We start from the raw sequence: 18,958 nt of genomic DNA, 5'->3' as shown, positions 1-18,958 counted from the left end.
GGTTTAGAAGTACATAAGTTTTACAACAGTAACCAAATTGACATGAGCTCCAGTGTAATACTAAGTTACTCAGGTGTGACATAAGCACTAGGAAAACAAAAATAAGAGTAGGCATATGTTATGGGCTGAATGACTGTGTGAATATAATAAAAAGTTATACAAATAGAGTGGGCGTAAATCAGAATGTCCTACTTATTGGAACTTGTACATTGATCACTCACTCGGCAGCAGAACAATCGTAAATTTACTGTTAGAGGGAACAACACGGGAAAGCAATACTCTTGATCTGATTATCAGCAGTGACTCTTTATGTATTAAGAATCTTCAGGTAAAGGAACCACTAGGTGGCAATGAACATGATGTATTGATGTGGGATTTACTTAAAGATACAACCACTGTAAAAGGAAGGTATTTTTTCACAAAGGTGATTGCAATGTTTTTGGAGCGTTTTTAAACAAGCTGACCTAACTTGGTATACCACCAGATAAGATTTAAAGTACTGCCTTACATATGGATTTTTTTTTTTTTTTTAAATAATACTAAACTTATAGTACTAATACCTAAGTTACCAGCAAATATTATTCTCAAATATCTTTCAATGAAATCAAATTTTGAAAAATATTTTATTAACAAATTAAAGATATGAGTAATATATACATCAAAAATAAAGTTCCACTTTAACATTCAGTGGTCAGTTGATTTAATCAATAAGTTTTCTTTCTTGTGATATGCTGCTTTTTTTTATTATATATATTTTTTAATTTATGTTACTCTGTTCAATTTTTCTGTCAAATGAATCAAGGAACAGATGGGGAAGAGGACGATACGTTGAGATTTTATGAAGTACACATGAATTACAGAAAATACAAATGAAACTTTTTTTTTATCCATTACACTACTAGTTCAAGTGTTACTCTTGTGCTTAATAATATACCATGATTTACAACATCAGTCATTTGCACAAATGTAACAATTACTTAATTTCATATTTAAAAATTCAATCATTAAATTCTAGTTAATATCACAAACTCTGTTTGTGTAAGACATAAAATTATATATGATTTATCATTGTAAGTGCAAAACTTCAGATCAATATCATGAACAAACATTTATTTAAGAATAGTTTTGATAATGTATAATAAATTATTTTCAGTAGAACCAACCGATATTGTTACCAAATGCAAATAGAAATTGCAGAAATACTAAGCTTTTTTATACCAACTAAGAGATACTGTTCGAGGTTTAGATCTAAATGAATGTCAGATGAACTGACGAGACTAGCAGCAGAGAAGAAAGAAAATACAAGGGATGATTATAAATTGTCAGAGGGCACAGAGAAATCCATAATAAGTTGCTGATGTTTCTAAAATCCTACAACCACACTGGTTATAGGATTTTAGGAACATCACCAACTTAGCCCATATTGTGCTGTATATATTATGTCTATAAAATTTGCATGTGCTCTGTGGTCAAGTTGTCCGTTTGCTAGATGAAAACCCAGAGTTTCCGGGAGATAAAAATCATGCAACCCTCACCAAAGTTCATTATAATTCCTCACATCATGGACAGGATTTGAACCAGACTTTTTCACCCAGTGTAGGGAGGATGGTGCTTACATGCACTGTCCTACCTGTGAGGCCTCACATTAAGTTAATACAAGCTTGCAATGAAGTCATGAAGGGGATTAAGCAAGTTAAAGCAGATTATGAGGTAGCTGGCCAGGAATGCAAAAAAAAAAAAAAAAGACAAAGAATTCTTTGTTTATGTTAACACGGGGATGAACCATATTGGTCACTAAACAACTGAATACATTTTTTCATCTGCAATCACACATGAATTACTAGAGGTGCTGATACTAAAAATATGCTAAAATTCTAACTGGAAGTTAAATAATGTTACGATAACTGAAAGGAAAGTGTAAAAGGAGTAGGCAAACCTTCAGCCATAATTAATTATGAGAGAATCCTTGGATTCAGTAGAGGTTCCTACAGACTGAAAATGTGCAAATGTCTCTCCTATTCACAAAGAGGATCAAAGGCAAAGTGAGTAATTACAGACCTGTAACGTCTGTACCAAGGAAATAAGAGTCGGCGGCTAAAGAAGCAATGAAGAATTATTTTAATAGAACACAGTTTTACAGCAATCACAACACATATTTGTTAAGGGACTATACTGTCTGACTAATCTAATTAACTACTATGATGAATTGGATGCAAAAATAAATTTTTGCATCCAATATATGCATCCAATATGTGATGCAAAAATAAATTTTTTCCACACATACAATAAACTCCATTATAACTTGCTTACAGAACTCACTTGGTTTTAACACTTTCTTCTGGCTTCATAGTCAAGCCTATGAAGTACCATGAATTTTTTTTTAAGGGCTCCTGTTTAAAAGCACTCAGGAGTGCTTTTAAAACAAAGTGATATAAATGAAAATGCATTTCCATTTATATCACTTTTTTTCTTTTTTTTTTTAAGGCCCCAAGAAGAATATAATCCTCCTACCTCTAGTTTTGGGAAATGAGTAATAGAGACAACATTGTTCTTTAACTTTCCTAGCTGGTATCAGTCTTTTTTTTTGTATGCATGTGTTCAACATGGCAACAATAAATTTCATTAATGACAGCATTTTTATTATGTTAATATTACACTTACCATGTTTAATATCCCTCAAGATATGTTTAGTTTAATTTCATAAAATATATATATATATATATTTTTTTTTGATTTGGTAGTTGTTGGCACATCGGCTGCTGTGGCCATATTGCACCTCCCAAGGTTTTTGCAGTACTTTGATCCAAGCCCGAGGCGGGAATCGAACCCGCGACCTTTGGGTTGCCGGGCAGGTACTTTACCCACTCGGCTAGCCCGGTCGGCTCATAAAATATATTCAAAAAAATTCCATTATTTTTAATAGCATAAAAAACACTGGGGGTGCCAAAAAACAAGCATACATATTTCAATTTACATATTATCCTCAGCTTCATAAATGCTTCAAAAACATTATCTACCACAATATTGGTGAAATCTGAAAAACATCCCCCCCCAAAAGGGGATAGGGGAAAGCTTTTGATACTGTTCCACACACACACACACACACACACACACACACACACACACACACACACACACACACACACACACACACACACACACACACACACAAAGGGGTTCTGTAAAAACTGGGGTAGTGTGGCACTGGAGATGAGTTATTGCTCTGGATAAAGGGACAAGTTGCAGAAACCAGGGACTGGTTATTAAAGCATTGCTCTTGATAGAGTAATGTTACAAGTGGAATCCCTTGAGGCTTGGTGTTTAGTCCCTTACTGTTTTTAATATATATTAATAATACTGATATAGGCAGGACAATTAATAAGAGCAATCAGGGTATTCTACTCAAATAAGATCTAAATAGATTAAGCAGGTGGCCTGAAAAATAGCAACTGAGAAAGTCCTAGAATAACAAACCCAAATGGTTTGTTATTCTGGGACTCAAGGAAGGTGAAAAAGACAAAAGTGGTAATGTACAGTTCTCTAAGCAGCGCAGACAACTCGTGGGGTTCTCTCAATACAGGAACTTTGCCAATAACAACAAAGAGATGATTATCCCATTGTATAAGGAAATGATTAGGCTACATCTTGAATACTGTATACAGATTTGACAGCCTCATTTTTTGAAAGATGTGGATCTATTAGAACAGGTGGAGAGAAGAGGTTAGTCAAGGTTACTCTTACCAATAAAGGCTTGAGTTCTGTAAATTTCAGTGTATGGAAACTGGTTACCAGTGAGGAGACCTGATTGAAGTGTTTAAGACTTTAAGTGGACTGAGTAAATTAATGTGTAATAATGTATAGTGAGTGATTACATTAAAACTGGAAAAAAGGACAGTTGCAGGATATATGTCAGAATAACTGACTGCTGGAACAAACTACATACTTCTACGCCTGCTGTTGTAGAAGTGGGTATTTGAATAAATTTAAAGGATTAGACAAATTTTTGGAAGGGGCAGGATGATGAAGTGGGTGGTGCTTGTTTATTATTATTATTTTATATATTTTTTTTGCTGAAGCTGTTATAAGCTTGCTTTTCACATTGCTTTGGCTCTATTAATACTGACTAATTTGAAACAAATTATTAAACAAAACCTACTGTGTATCTGACTTTATTGTCATATTTCACTATCATACTTAGCCCTAGCATGTAAGGCACACGAAAATCATGATACAATTATTATTTTATTTTTAATTCTAGTACCATGTGTAGCTTGAAGGTTGAGAAACATGGGAGGCACTTTTTGACATTAGACTTGAATTTCTAAATTGTAATTTTCAGTAAATACATATGAAGTAAGCATGTTCCAAAGAACAGAAGAAAGGATAAATGAGGAACAGGTTTTGACTTGTTTCAAAGAAAGAAGTGGAATTATAGAATTCAGAAGACTATTCAGTAATAGTGTTCATTTGCATGAACACTATTCAGAGTGTTCATGGAAAATACAGGGTGTCTCAAAAATATTGGTACAAACGTTTCGGGGAGGTAGGTAACATCTAAAGGAATGTGAATTGCATAGGAACCCATAACCGGAAACGTCACGGGAAAGTAGTAGCAGAGGCACAAGAAGCAGAAATGACACAAGACAGTAATTAGTGGCAAATATTTATTTGACATAATATAACAATGGAGTACAAGATGGATGCATTTCATGATGTTACAACAGATCCTCAAAGGTTCCACCATGAGACGCAATGCATCCGTAACACCAACGCAACATGGATTGGCGGACACGGTCGAACACATCTGGAGTTTCTTTGACAGTAGCAGCAGTGCAGACGAGTCTCGCCACAAGATCCATTTCCGTCTCCACAGGCGATTCATTCACGATAGATTTGAGGGCCTCCACAGAAAGAAATCAAGGCTCAATAAATCAGGTGAGCGTGGGGGCCAGGCAACGGGTCCACCACGGCCAAAATATCGACGCCCAAAACACCTGTTCAAATAATCACGATCACATCTTACATAATGGGCAGGCACCCTGTCATGTTGAAACCAAATGTTGCGTCTCACATTTTCTGGAACATCATCAAGTAAACCTGGTAAAACTTGTTCAAGAAAGATCCGATATTTAGCGGAGTTCATGTGGGATGGTAACAGATAAGGGCCGACTAAGCAGTCACCGACCATACCTGCCCACACATTTATTGCGAAGCGATGTTGTGCCGCATGGGAGCACACACCGTGTGGGCCCTCTGCTAATCAATACACTAGGTGCATGTCTGCCAGCTCACAGTTCGTATATCGATGAATGCTCTTCATGCGGTGACTACTGCTTGAATGAGTAAACCAGAAATTTTCCCTTTCCCGAACTGATGAACAGCGCCATGTACCGACTTACGGTGACGTTTCCGGTTATGGGTTCCTATGTGATTCACATTCCTTTAGATGTTACCTAACTCCCCTAAACGTTTGTACCAATATTTTTGAGACACCCTGTATAATGTTTTTTATGAGAAATAATATAGGACTTGATTTTAGAAGGACTGAAGTTAACTAAAATTTGTTTTCCCCACTGAAGAATTACCTGGAGATAAGCATTTAAAAAAAAAGTGGTTGATATTCAAGAAGTTGTGGCGGTTTGTGCAGAATTAAACTGGCCAATGGAAGGTAGTATGCTATCATAAGAAAAACTAAGATGAACAATATTTTCCAGTTAGTGGGAGCAAGTCATTAATAACCCCAGGGGCTCACATCTGTTAAGTATGGGCTTGGCACACCCAGAGTCCTGAGCCATCAATCTTCTCTTTCTTGGTGATTCTCTTCTGCTTCTCTCTCTCTCGGGATAATTCAGAAATTGTTTTTGGCTGGTGCAGCATAAGCCTCAGGCTTCCTTGTACCATATGGCTAATAATAATATACAGGAAAATAAAAAAGAGTGGAAGAAAGACAGAACCTTGTATGATACCAACATTAATTGAGAAATTTAGAGCTATCCACCATCACACATGGAGTGGATACATTGCAAAAAGAGAATACTGGATAACGTTGCAAAAATAAGAATGCATACTATAAGAAAAGCTCGTTTAAAAGACTTTTATGCAAACAACTGAAATGTCAAGGGAAATTGACTGTTTCAAGACTTATCCATGAATTTGTTCAAAGATGAGTAATACACATAACATACATAATTCATATAGGTGTTACCAGCAACCACTGCTCCCAAACCACTGCTAAACAGTCAGTGTGCATTTAGTTCAAAGAGTGATTATACATCAGTATTTTTGATACCCCATCATAAAAATCATGGCCGCTTACTTCTTTTTGTAATTTTAACGGTAACTTCACTGTATTAACTGTCCCAGGATTATATCATTCTATACGCATTAGTGAGAAAAAAATTAAATATTGAATAGTCAAGTCTACTAAGACAACTCAGGACTGTGGAAAATGTATTATTCAATATGTCCAGCGGAAAAAAGAAAAAAAAGGAAAGCTGCTCACCACATATTGCTGCAATCATCACTGTTAGAAATAATTCTGAAAGGCACACAGAGCTGTTCTCTGCATTTATTGTGAATAAGTATCAAAATATTATTTGATTTTTTACTAATAAAGACTTTTTTATTTTAGCTTCATTATTTTACTAAATAATCTTAACTTCAGAACTAATTTTACTGAATAATCCTATAACAATTTTAATCCAGGAGAACTATAAAATCATTAAACTGATCTTACAAAATCTTGTAATTTCGAAGCACTATCCACATTATTGACTATGCTTAAAAATAAATTCCTGAACATTATTGCTGTTTACCGAAGCCCCAATGTAATTTATAACTTCACATATTGGTAGTGGCAAATGATGTAAGTAAACAAGCTTAGAAAATCAACATAAGAAAAAAAAACTTCCCACATCATCTGTCCATCCTCTCCAATAATTTGTCTAGTTCTTTCTTGAATTTATTCAAACTACCACACATATATCCCGCAACCATCCTTCCTCAACTTGAATTTATAGCCCCTGTGTGGTCTGGGCAAGAAGAAGGCCATCAGCATACTAGATCAGATCCACTAATCCTACATCATCTTTGGAGACTTCTATCTCCCTTCCCCAACAGTGTGATAGATCTCTAACCTGAAGTAAAAAAAACACTTAAATTGTGGTGGTGGAACCCCCCCCCCCCTGATCTACTCTACTCCATCTTGATGTTGCCACAAAATTAAAACACTTGAAATCTGTGGGGACATATTTGCTTTCTTGTTATGCTTACTCTAACTGAACCGAAACAAACTTTTATGTCTTTATTACAGAACTGTTGATGCATTTAATTCATTCCTTATTTAATGCGTATGGCACGCTTTATTCTTTATATACAGTATAACCTGTAGCTCACAGTAAAAAATGAAGCGGTACAGTATTATGCCATACAGTGACTGAAATTTGATACAACTATGTTGATAAAAACATACACAGTATTGCTGCTTGAATGTATACAATATTATCGTATATGTTTAAACATTATATGAAATGCATAAACATATAAAGTATTTGATTCTCATTCATTTTACTTTAGACAGTGACATGCGAAGTTGCTGAAACTGAATGAAAGTTTGCAAGCCTGAATTCTGGGCTTGTAAATCAAATTTGTTGTATCAAATACTTCTTTTTAAGATCAGAAGTCTGTAACAAACTGTATATTCCTAAATCAGGATATTAATGTAATGTCATTCCAGCCAAGATCACTTTGCAATGCATACTTAATCAATTCCATAATTTTCACTGCCACAGAAAACAGATTAACAGACCTATAAGCATATTCATTGTGCTCAGAATTAAAAAAAAAAAAAAAAAAAACCTGTTGTGCAATAGACAATGTATGAGGTAGTGGAAGATCAAGGCAACTTACTGTGATGCAGGAGAGTGAACAATATGAGATGAGAATTCTATGCTATTTACAGAAACTAAAGGTTTTCCTCTCAAATACAAATCTTGGTCCTTCAGATAAAGTAGTGAAACACCAAAATAACTAAGTGTGATGTGGAAGTGTGCTCCATTAGAGACAGCTATACCATTTACTTTTCTTTCGAATGAAATATTTGTATTAGGATTTTGCAAAGTCTAAATTTTTTGTATATACAAAATATCTTTAAAATCAGTAATATATGTAATACATGTACAAATTAAATAAGAAAATCAATCATGAAAACTCTCTGGAATCCCTAAAAGCCCTCTGTAGAATTCCAAAAAGTTCTGCAAAGCACAGCCTTTTCCCTAAGCCTAAAGTAGAAAAAGGACCTATGTGTAACTATCATTATCAAATTTATCCCTCCTACCTCTACTGTGTTGTAAAAATACTTCCTTATTTAACAAGTACATATTGTTTAGTCCCTTCTAAAACATCTTTAGTCCCTTAAGTGGTTTTATTGTGTGTCTATAAATTTCTCCGTACTGGCATATCATGACTGTTTTTACTTCTTTCCCTTTTGCTATACCTGAATCATGTGATGCCATTTGTACATGTCAAGTGCCAAATGCAGTGGCTATACCTTTATTTCTAACATCGCTCCTCTGAAGATATGATGCTTAGTATCATGGTTACAGATGACAATAATATTAAGGACACTATCACTCCCAGTGATTTTAGAAATTAATGATATGGTACTAAAGATGTGAAAAGTAGATAAAATTATGGAGAAATACTGTTAAGAGCTGAAACCACAAATTTCACTTCCAAAATTCAGCTAATATTCATTATTGCCAACAGCCTATGTTTATAGAAATTGATTCAGCAAATAAGGGAAAGCTGAAAATCCTGGTTATTCATAAGTAATCCTAACAACAATTTCTTTAAAGATGAACAACAGATTATGAAAGAAAAAAAAAAAAAAAAAAAGAAAGAAAAAAAAAAGTTAGACCTAAAGCTGATGTGTCCATGCTGGTTAGTCCTTTCAAAAACACTAAGCAGTTTTATTATATATTAGAAAAATTTCTCTGTACTGGCATATAATGATTATTTTCTCTTTGATTATAAATTTAATGATAGAATTACACTTTTAGTAATGACCACTCTTATACTACATGAATATTAAGATAGTTTATTCAGTTAATAACTAAATTCTTATACATTAAGGCAAATGTTTCAGGAACCTTACTGGTATCTGTCAACAGACCATATATTAGCTGTTAAAGGGCAGAAAAATAAAATGATATTACACATCCTTTAATCCAACAAAGTGTAAGGTATTACACCTGGGAAACAGTAATCCCAAAATAACTTATTCACTTGGTGGAGTTCAACTAAACGGTCAGACATGAAATTCTCTGAGCATTGTAAACAGGTTGCAAGGAAGGCCCATGGTGTCCTATCGATGATCTATTGAACTTTTGCAAGTAGAGATAGGGACGTGATAATCCCATTATATAAGGCTTATGTTAGACCACACTTGGAATACTGTGTTCAAGTATGGAGAGAGACCGCACCTAAAGAAAGACATCGAGCTTCTTGAAAGGGTGCAAAGACGGGTAACTCGCCTGGTGAGATCGGCAAAAGGGCGTCCTTATGAAGAAAGACTTCGAATATGTGGGTTGCAGAGTTTGGAAACTAGACACCTTAGAGGAGATTTGATTGAGGTGTTTAAGGCTCTGAGAGGCATCAGTAAAATGAATGAGGACAAAATTTTCAAGATTATAAATGATGCTAGAACTAGGGGACATAAATTCAAGTTACGGGGGGAAATGTTTAGATTGGACTGCAGGAAGTTTTATTTTAGCCAGCGAGTTATAAATTACTGGAATAAGTTGCCTTCATGGGTGGTAGAGGCCGACAGTTTGGGGAAATTCAAAGGTCATCTGGATAGTACTTTCGGGTAAGGGAAGCGCATAGGATGATAGGTTTAATTTCCTTTTTTTTTTTTTTTATTAATTATTATTATTTAGTTATTTATTTATTTATTTTATTTATTTTATTTTTTGGCTGGTGCAGCATAAGCCATAGGCTTTCTTGCACCATGCGGCCGTTACTAATACTAATACTAATTTGTGGGCTAAATTACAAAACTTCACATATAACTGTTACTTATTATACTTGATATTATATGTTATACATTATTATTAATACAATGTAAGAATTATCTATACAAACGGTAAGTAAAAAATACCAGGTTAAATTTTTTGCAATTAAACATATAATTAAGGTTAAACAGAATTATAACATGTGGCCTTACCTGTTGTCAGCCCCCTGCTTGCCTAATGTCTCGATCCCTACTGTGCATTCGGGCAAGAGGTGCTGTCAACAGGTTATCTATACAAGAGGATTTCAGTCAATTGTCCAATAGGTAGGTTGTTCTGGAATCTGTGATTTTTGTTGGATTATAGCCTCGAGGTGGATGGCCTAACCTCGTTCTCAGATCTTTGGGGATTGTTTGGCTGGCTAATATTTAATATTTAAAATAAAATAACATAAAGCCCTTAAATTAAATTTTAAGACTGGATTGCTAATTATCTGTAATAATTAAAACTGTTTCCTGCATTTCTATTATTAACTTACTAATAAAATCTAATCTCTTATAAGCAAAGTTAAACAAAGTATTAACCCTTACAGGAAGAAAATCCTCTAGTTCCAGTCCAGCTGGTCTATCTCTCTGATCAGGAACAAAATCTAGATAATTTGCATTAGTCCTTTGCTGAAGCTCAGGAAAAATTATAGCTCTCTGAGGATGAGTCTCTTTTTCAGGTACAATAGGCACTGGTCGAACAACAGACACAGCAGAATGCTCTGACGAATGCTGCCTTATTAATGTGGTTGCCTTTTCGACAGGTTTGACAGGATTAGTTAATGTGGAAGAAGTTGATGTAGATGTGGTAATCACCGGCCTGCCAATCACTTCAGGTATTTTGGTAAAAGTCACATTGAGCGGTGCAGCAGAAGATGACATGGTAACTGAACCTGTTGTATTAAATGTTTTCCTTTCAACACTCCTTGTCATTACAGGACTTGCTGTTTCTAGAGGGGGCAGAAAGGGAGCAGGAGGATAATTATCAACCACTTGTACCATCCTGTTTATAGAATCTGGTTGTTTGATCATATCTAAGATAAAATAAAAATATAATCAATTACTTCACAATAACTTATAAGTATGTAGATTATATATTTTCACATTGTTCTATCAACTATTTGAGGTCAGATATATTTTGAAAAGTATTAAAAATTTAAGATTACAAATTCTGCAGATAAAATCAATAAATCATTATTAAAATTAGAACACCTTAAATAGATTCTAATTTCAAAAATAATTATTAACTTATTTTTACACTGAAACAAATTATAGGTATACTTGAATGGTAAAAAAAAAAAAAGTTTAATATTCAGGTATGATGAGCCTTACAGAGTTCTCATAGAAAATAAATGAAAATAAAACAATAAGTTTTTTATGCTTTTTTTGTGATTTTATATAAAAATTAGATAAAAATTAAATAGAGCCTTTATGAAAAAAAATTGATTTATTTTTTATGGAGTTTAAAAATTTCATGTAAAAACATACCATAGAGCCAGTCTCTGTGGAATAATGGAGTATTGGAATAGTGGAATATTCCAGTCTCTTTGGAATATAAGAAAACTCACTAATCTGGAGTCCATACACTTCCAGGGAACTCATTCAGGAAAAGATTAATGGACAACTGGCATTAGTGGATGGATAGCTTTACTCCAATTCACTTAATTTATTGTATATATTTATACAAAAGTTTTTTCCAACTAGTAGTGTTATTTTAGGTGCAATGCAAGTTTCTGCTAATATTTCAGACAAAGAATGTCCAAGAAAAAAATAATGAAATCAATGTTAGCAGCAATTAACAAGTTAATTAAAAAGCTTCAGGAGACTGTACTATACATGTTTATGCATGAGAACATTACACATGTACAGGAAGCAATTACTACCTGTAATTCTAAAAAAAAAAAATTTAAATAAAATATTCTCAATAACTTGGCTTAAAACATCCACTTTAACTTGTTAACAAGGTGAAACTACTTCCTACAAAATTCAGATACACACTTCTCAAATTATGTACAAAGATGGACAACTGACCTATTTTGTGGTCCATTAAGCAATTTCTGTAAGACAATGCAACAGTTATGTTTAATTCATCAGTAAAGAAAACTTATACTTGATGTTTCAGTCACAAAAAAAAAAAAAAAAAAAAAAAAGCACATCTAGGGCACAGTAAATTCTCCCACAGTCACAGAAACAGAAAAATGTCTTAAAATGAGGTGTGGTTCTTCTTCACCTACTGGAATTGTTGGATAAGTGACAATGACACAGTAAATACTATTCAAAACTGCTTTATTCCATATCTTTGAGGAATGGGAATTAATGTGCAAGGAGCTTTTTCCAAATGAGACGTAAAAAAGACCATACAGCATATTCAACTTCTGATTTCCTTAGCAAACATTTTCGTGATAGGATCATCTCACTCAAATTGCTATCCTGGATGCCTTAAGTCTGAGTGTTGTGGTCACTGAACTCAATAGATTTGAATCTATGTAGTTATTTCTAATCAAGATCTTTTAAGGAAAGCAGTTACAGGAATAATCTACACAGTGTACAAGTTCATGATTAAAAATATGACAAATTAGCAAAAAAAAAAAAAAAAAATGACATTGCATCCAAAGATAAAAGAAATAAGATATATAAAAAGGAGATACTTTGTTAATTTAATATTAATGTGCTCGCTAGTTTCAAATTTTGAAAATTATAGGAAATATAGAACATGATTCAAATATATAGGAAACAGGGAAAAAACAAAAAAGGCAGCAGTGGGAGAAGAACTGTCTGTATTCAGTTAAAGAACTGAAAGCAATGTCAGAGCTACTGTGGAGAGCTTACCTGGAGAAAAACTAGCTACAGTAATGGTAAATTTCTATAGACATGGGCTGGTGGAACATGGTAAGCAGGGCACAGGAGTGCCAGATGCAGGCGACACCATTACCACTCTGAAACGCAAATGTGATTGTACACCTTTACTGCTTATTTTTTTACTATGCTGAGTCATACTTGAAAGACCCCGTGCTATTATCTGCTTATTTTAATACCAATAATTTCATACACCTTCCAATTAATGGATATTAAAAATTTCACAAGTACACCACTCCCCACTCATACCACAGGGTTTTGGGGGGGGGGGGATTGTGACCCGCATTATAAGATAACCGTGCTATAACCAATGCCTACAAATCTTCTCCAATTCATTGATTCTCACTCCAAACAGACTTTGAATATATACACGAGTGAAATCCAACTGTATTTATGATATTTACAATGCTCTATTTCAGCAATTCCGTGCATTTTTTTTAAAAATCCCACTGTAGACCAAAAAAATCCACTTGGGAAGGGTTAATACTAATGTGTGAACAAACAAATTTTTCAAAAATTATTTATTTTTACAAAAAACATGTAGCAATAGATAATTACAGTAAAAAATTCAAAGAATTTAGCATTAGTAAAGGCACATGATGCAAGAAAGCAAGCTTATATAGTATTAGCCAAAAAAAAAAAAACCTTCTCATTTCACCCATCCACTCGCTCCAAATGTTTTTCTAGTTCTGCCTTGAATCTATTTAAGCTATCAACTTCTACAACGACAGATGGGAGTTTGTTCCAGCAATCAACCACCTGCTGGCTAAAGGCAAACTTCTGCACATCTATCTTTCCTCAATTTGAATTTATGCCCTCTCAGGCAATTATTCTGAGCAAGATGGTAGATGACTTTCATCAACCGGTGAAATACCACCGCTTTGCTTATTGGAGGCTTGAAGTGGTGAAACCCATGTTTAGTCTCTAGAGCAAAGTTTCCGGCATCCCCCCCCCATACTTCTCCTTCAACCCATGCACGGTACTAAGTACTATAGGTTTTGATACCTTTCGTGTTTGGGGTTTTCATAAAAAAAAAAAAAAAAAAAAAGAGGAAGAATCCCATCAGCATCGAGCATGTTCAAACCATTTAAGGCTTTATACACCTCAATCCGATCACCTTGTAGGTGCCTAGTCTCCAGACACTGTAATTTGCAAAACTTAAGTCTTTCTTCGTGAGAGCAACCCTTTGTTCCATTCACTAATCTCATTGCCCTTCTCTGTGTTTATTTGATCACTTCTTTAAAAAGCCTAATTTTTTGTTGCTTTTTATGGGAGAATCGTTTTTGCAAGATCATATTTTTAAAAGACACTAATTGCAAAATCTTTACTTGCTCAATCTCCTGCTGTACCTCTAACCACCCAATCACAGTTATCTAAGCCTTGTACTGCTTCCTAATATGTGAAAATCGACAGGCTGCTCCTCTAGTTCTTCCATTTACCTCATCACTTTCATCAGTCCTTTTCTAGTTGGTGACGCTTTCAACGATGTTTTCGTCGGTTAATAAGTAACACACTAATTCTTCTTTGTTAATATCAACCCACTGATCGATCATATTTTCTGAGTTCTTGTTCCTTGAGGGTATCTCTAACTGCTTGAATATCACAGTGTATAGCAATTTGTCCACTGTTTTGCTCTTTATCGGTCACAGTTTGATTCTCTCCATTAGCTGTTCTCAGAAAACCACTTTTTTCTCCAAAAATTTGAATTGTATATCCCGAAATACTCTCCCAAGCAAGACCAATTTTGTATCCTTTAAATTTAACATCTTTAGAAATTCAGGAACATCACGATTGGAGGGCAGTAGAGATAAAAGTAGCTTGCATTTGTAATTTACTTTAAAATTATAAATGATTCCTTGATCAAGGGGCTAGATTAAGGCTGTGATATTTTTTGGTAAATACATGGCCTGAATCTTTCCATCTTTGAATACGAGACTGTCAGCAGTTGGGCGTGCTGGACAGTTATCTTAGAAACAATAATGGTCGTGGTTTGATGCTTATTTTTCTCAAATGGCATTGCACTGATGGTACAAATGTTTCGTGGAACCAGGTCAAAAATAAATTTTCAGTCATCCATGCTTTTGAGTCGCTCACGTATCCTACAGGGAGGTGTTTTCGGTTGATGGATTTAAAACGTCATGGATGCTTACTTTTCCCGATTACCACAGGAGGCAGCTTATGGGTTCCTGTTTTATTCGAGCAAAACAATGGTGGCACGATCCCTACTTAACTTCAATCCTGCTCTGTTCGGAGCTGATTTTAAATCCAAAGATTTCGTCGGTAACAGTCTGTAAAACAGTGGCTGACTCATCACAATTGTATAGTTGCTCATCACAGAAACCTTCACACACAAATTAAGTCACTAATAAATTGCTTTGCACCATCAGCATCTGATGATTTTGCTTCACCGCTAACTGTTATTTCCCCAATGCCATGACGTTTCTGCCAACGCCATAGTCATCCATCATTGGCAGAGAATTCACCATCAAGTTTTAAGCATAGAAAAAATTTCTTCACTTACATCTTCAGCATGGGACCTGACAGTGGAAATCCTAATTTGTGTTTCTGAACGAACCACATGTATAAACAATCATCCACTGCCTCGTTTTTGCTGTCTTGATTTCTTCCTTTCCAGCCTTGGGGTTTTGCCCAACTTATCCAAGAAGGAACATAGTCTTCCTTCTTCTGCAATCCATCCTCGTATTGGTCCCTCTATAAAAACATCTAAAAATAAAACGGGAGTTGGGTATTCTAACTCCTGTTTTATTTGTGCTTTCAAGACACCACTTTTTAGTTGTTCGATTACAGTCAGCTTTTCCTTGATGGTGTATGACTTTCTTTTATTAACGTTCGTCATAATCCCTGAAATCAATTTTAATTTATTATGAAAGATAGCTACGTCTCTAAAACTTGCAAAAATGTAAAAAATCACCGATACATACTGAATAGTCAAAAAAAAAAAACACAACTGGCACAGGTAGGTCTCAAACTATGGATCTTGTTTTTTTTCCAGTGACAATCCTTACACAAGGAAAGACAATTGATACTAACTGAAGAGGCTAAAACAACCTTACATCTTTCAATACACTGTTCCCATTTGACTCAGTTTTGGGAAAACTGTTCTTTTGTGTTGGAGGAGATAAGCAAATTGCACAACGCAAGCTATGCGTGTAGTGGTTAGTGACCTTGAAGATTAGCAAATCCTGCCACCTACCTTACCCAAGGAAAGGGTAAGGTAGGACAGGATGCTATCGAAAGAATAAAACTCTAACTGAGCAGGAATTTCTTTGTTCAATAAACATCCTTTTTTGCTTCTTAACTCGGTGGGAGGGTAATGGTCCCTGGGATATCCAAGACCCCCGCTTTTTCCCTCTCTATCGCAAATACTGGGTCATTTCAGTGGGGAAGCCTCCTGCAGTGCAAGGTTTGCAATAGAATGTTAATATTTTTCTAGGAATTTTTACCAAAGGCAGTAAGACCTGCAGTATAAACGACAGCGTTATATCCGGGGAGCGGCATATGTGGGTAACAGAATAACCAAAACCAATTGGAAATTAAAGGGGGGAATTCTATTATCTATTATGAATGCTTACTACTGTGAAAATTTTATGGAGAAAGATTGATCTTCGTTACCATTGTAACTACTGTTTAACATTCAGACTTTCATTGTTGAAATATCTACTGACAAAATATTTGGTTTTTTCAAAAATTATAAGAAATATATTTATAATACAGTAAACCCCCACTATTCGCGGTATCTGTATTCGCGGTTTCGCGTATTCGCGATCGCTGATTTAATATAAAATGAAACCTAAAAAAATGTGAATTTTAAATCGCCGTGAACATTTTCCCCCATAAAAAAACATGGGCGTGGCTAAAATCATCTTTCCCGGTCAAAACAGCGCTCGGTGGGTGGGGGAAGAGGGGTGACAAAATCGCGAGCGTGGATGTTTCTCGCTAATCCTTGTTCAGTATGTGCTCTGCGCTTGTCACGAGTTTCGTCGTTTGCTTTAAATTTATATGCTTATAAATTGAATAAATTTATCAATTTATAAATTGATATGCTTACAAAAGTGATAAATCTACCATTTTGCAGTGTAAAACAGACTTTTTCGAGTGTGTTAATGGAAGAAAGTGACTTTATTGTGGACAAGTTCTTTCTAACCCGTACGTATTGTGGACAAGTTCTTTCTAACCCTTCTTTGAAAAGATCAAAGAAGGTGATGACATTAGCGAATAAAATTGAGTTATTAGACAAAATTTCTAATGGTGAAAGTGTCTCCTCAGTGGCAAAACATTATAAAATCAATGAGTCAACGGTACGATTAATCAAGAAATCGGAAGAAAAAATCCGCCGTAGTGTTCGTGAAAACGCACTAATTGCTTCAAAAATTTGCTCTGTAACTCGTGATGTTAAATTAGAAAAGATGGAAAAAGCTTTAAATCTGTGGATAGAAGACGGAACTCAAAATAAAATTCCCCTTTTCATCATTCGTGAAAGGGCAAAACACCTTTATCAACACTTTAACGAAACTGTTGATAGAACTGGCAGGATAAGTTTTTAAGCTATAGCAAAGGCCCTGGATTGAAAGATTTGTTTGAAATTTCTAATAAATATTACATTTAATAATATTAAATTGTTTCTTATTTTCATTTCGATGCCATATGCTTGCATTTCACTACGTACTGTCTATGTACATAGTCATATTATGAAGGTACATATAATACATACATAGACAAAATTTTAGACTACTTTTTCTTATATATTTCATACTTTGGAACGGAACCCCTTTATTACTATGGGAGCCATTACTCAGTATTCGCGTTTTCGGTATTCGCGGCATTTCTCAGGAACGTAACCCCCGCGAATAGCGGGGGTTTACTGTATATTCCAATCTTTTCTGCACATATGGAAAAATTCAGAAGCACGGTTTTGACACAAGAAGTTCTATTGGGTACAATCCACTCAGCAGTGACTACTTTTTGTTGATTATTCTGCATTATAATTAGAAATTGGCTTTGAAAAGACAATGGAATACTCTTTCAATTCCAGTTTGTCTTTCTCTGTCTTATTTTTTTTCTCCCATTTTGCTTATTCAATTTACATGATATCTGTAAAGTCAGAGATGAAAAATTTTATGAATATTTTAAAACAAATCAAGTGGGATTTTACTCAATAGAATGATGGTAGTTTCTTATATTTCTGTTTCCTTTACATTTTGTTGGCTTTGAGTGACGGCACTGTTTGAATTTCCTATCTGCTATTTTTTAGGTAAACTTACTATACAGACATTCCTTACTTCTGAACATAATTCATAACAGCCTCAGAAACTTAACTTTACCAATCTTTAGTCTGATGCCTTCCCTAGTTACATGGCTAACTTCATTTCTGGTAAGTAATCATAGCTGCTCTATTTTAATGCCGTGTTTAACAAACTTTAGGCAACTCAATTAAAAATATTGATATCAGCTGTAGTAATCATGAAATCTTGTTATAGAAAAGTATCCATTCTCCCCTTCCCCAGACAAGAGGATTATTTGCTCCCCCACATCTTTTTCATTGTGTCCTTTCCTTACATTCAATCATTCTAACTTTAAAGTGTTTTCATTAACATAAATAAACCAATAGTTGCATTGTGTTGAAAGTATACTTCATAAGAGAAATTTTTAATAAAATAATGCTCTGAATTCAGGAACCACATTAGTTATGTGATGTGCACATTAAAAGAAATAAAAAATCAAAATTAAATTACTAATAATGGGTTTACTTATTGAAAAATTAATAATACCATAAAGGTACAAAATCATACAAAACTAGTTAACCACCTTGCTATCAGGAGTTGCATGCACTCCATCCACAAGTATTTCTGTTTTTAAGTGTGAAAACAAATGGCATTTTGTTTTTCAGTTCAATTTCTTTCTTTTTTTTTGAAAACCACAAGAATGCAAACCTTTACTTGTATCATGATAGACATGAGTAAATAAATTCAAAGAAATGAGAAGTGGGCAGTACATGAAAGAATACACAAGGCTTCAAAACTCATGGTC

The 18,958-nt window shown here is 34.5% G+C and overlaps 1 protein-coding gene across 3 annotated transcripts in view; it reads right to left on the bottom strand.

Annotated features, from left to right (window-relative positions):
- Nucleotides 1-18,958, bottom strand: part of LOC150082590 (katanin p80 WD40 repeat-containing subunit B1-like) — a 300,395-nt gene that overhangs the window by 66,905 nt on the left and 214,532 nt on the right. For all 3 annotated transcript variants that reach the window (XM_090377540.1, XM_090377538.1, XM_090377539.1), the window contains one exon: nucleotides 10,601-11,088. In XM_090377540.1, the coding sequence (XP_090233666.1) occupies nucleotides 10,601-11,088 (488 nt within the window). The remainder of the gene's footprint in view (nucleotides 1-10,600; nucleotides 11,089-18,958) is intronic.

This window comes from Mastigoproctus giganteus, chromosome 7, assembly GCF_048544385.1.
Source record: "Mastigoproctus giganteus isolate SK-2022 chromosome 7, ASM4854438v1, whole genome shotgun sequence".
Lineage (NCBI taxonomy): Eukaryota > Metazoa > Arthropoda > Arachnida > Uropygi > Thelyphonidae > Mastigoproctus > Mastigoproctus giganteus.
This window is presented reverse-complemented; position numbering and strand designations above follow the sequence as displayed.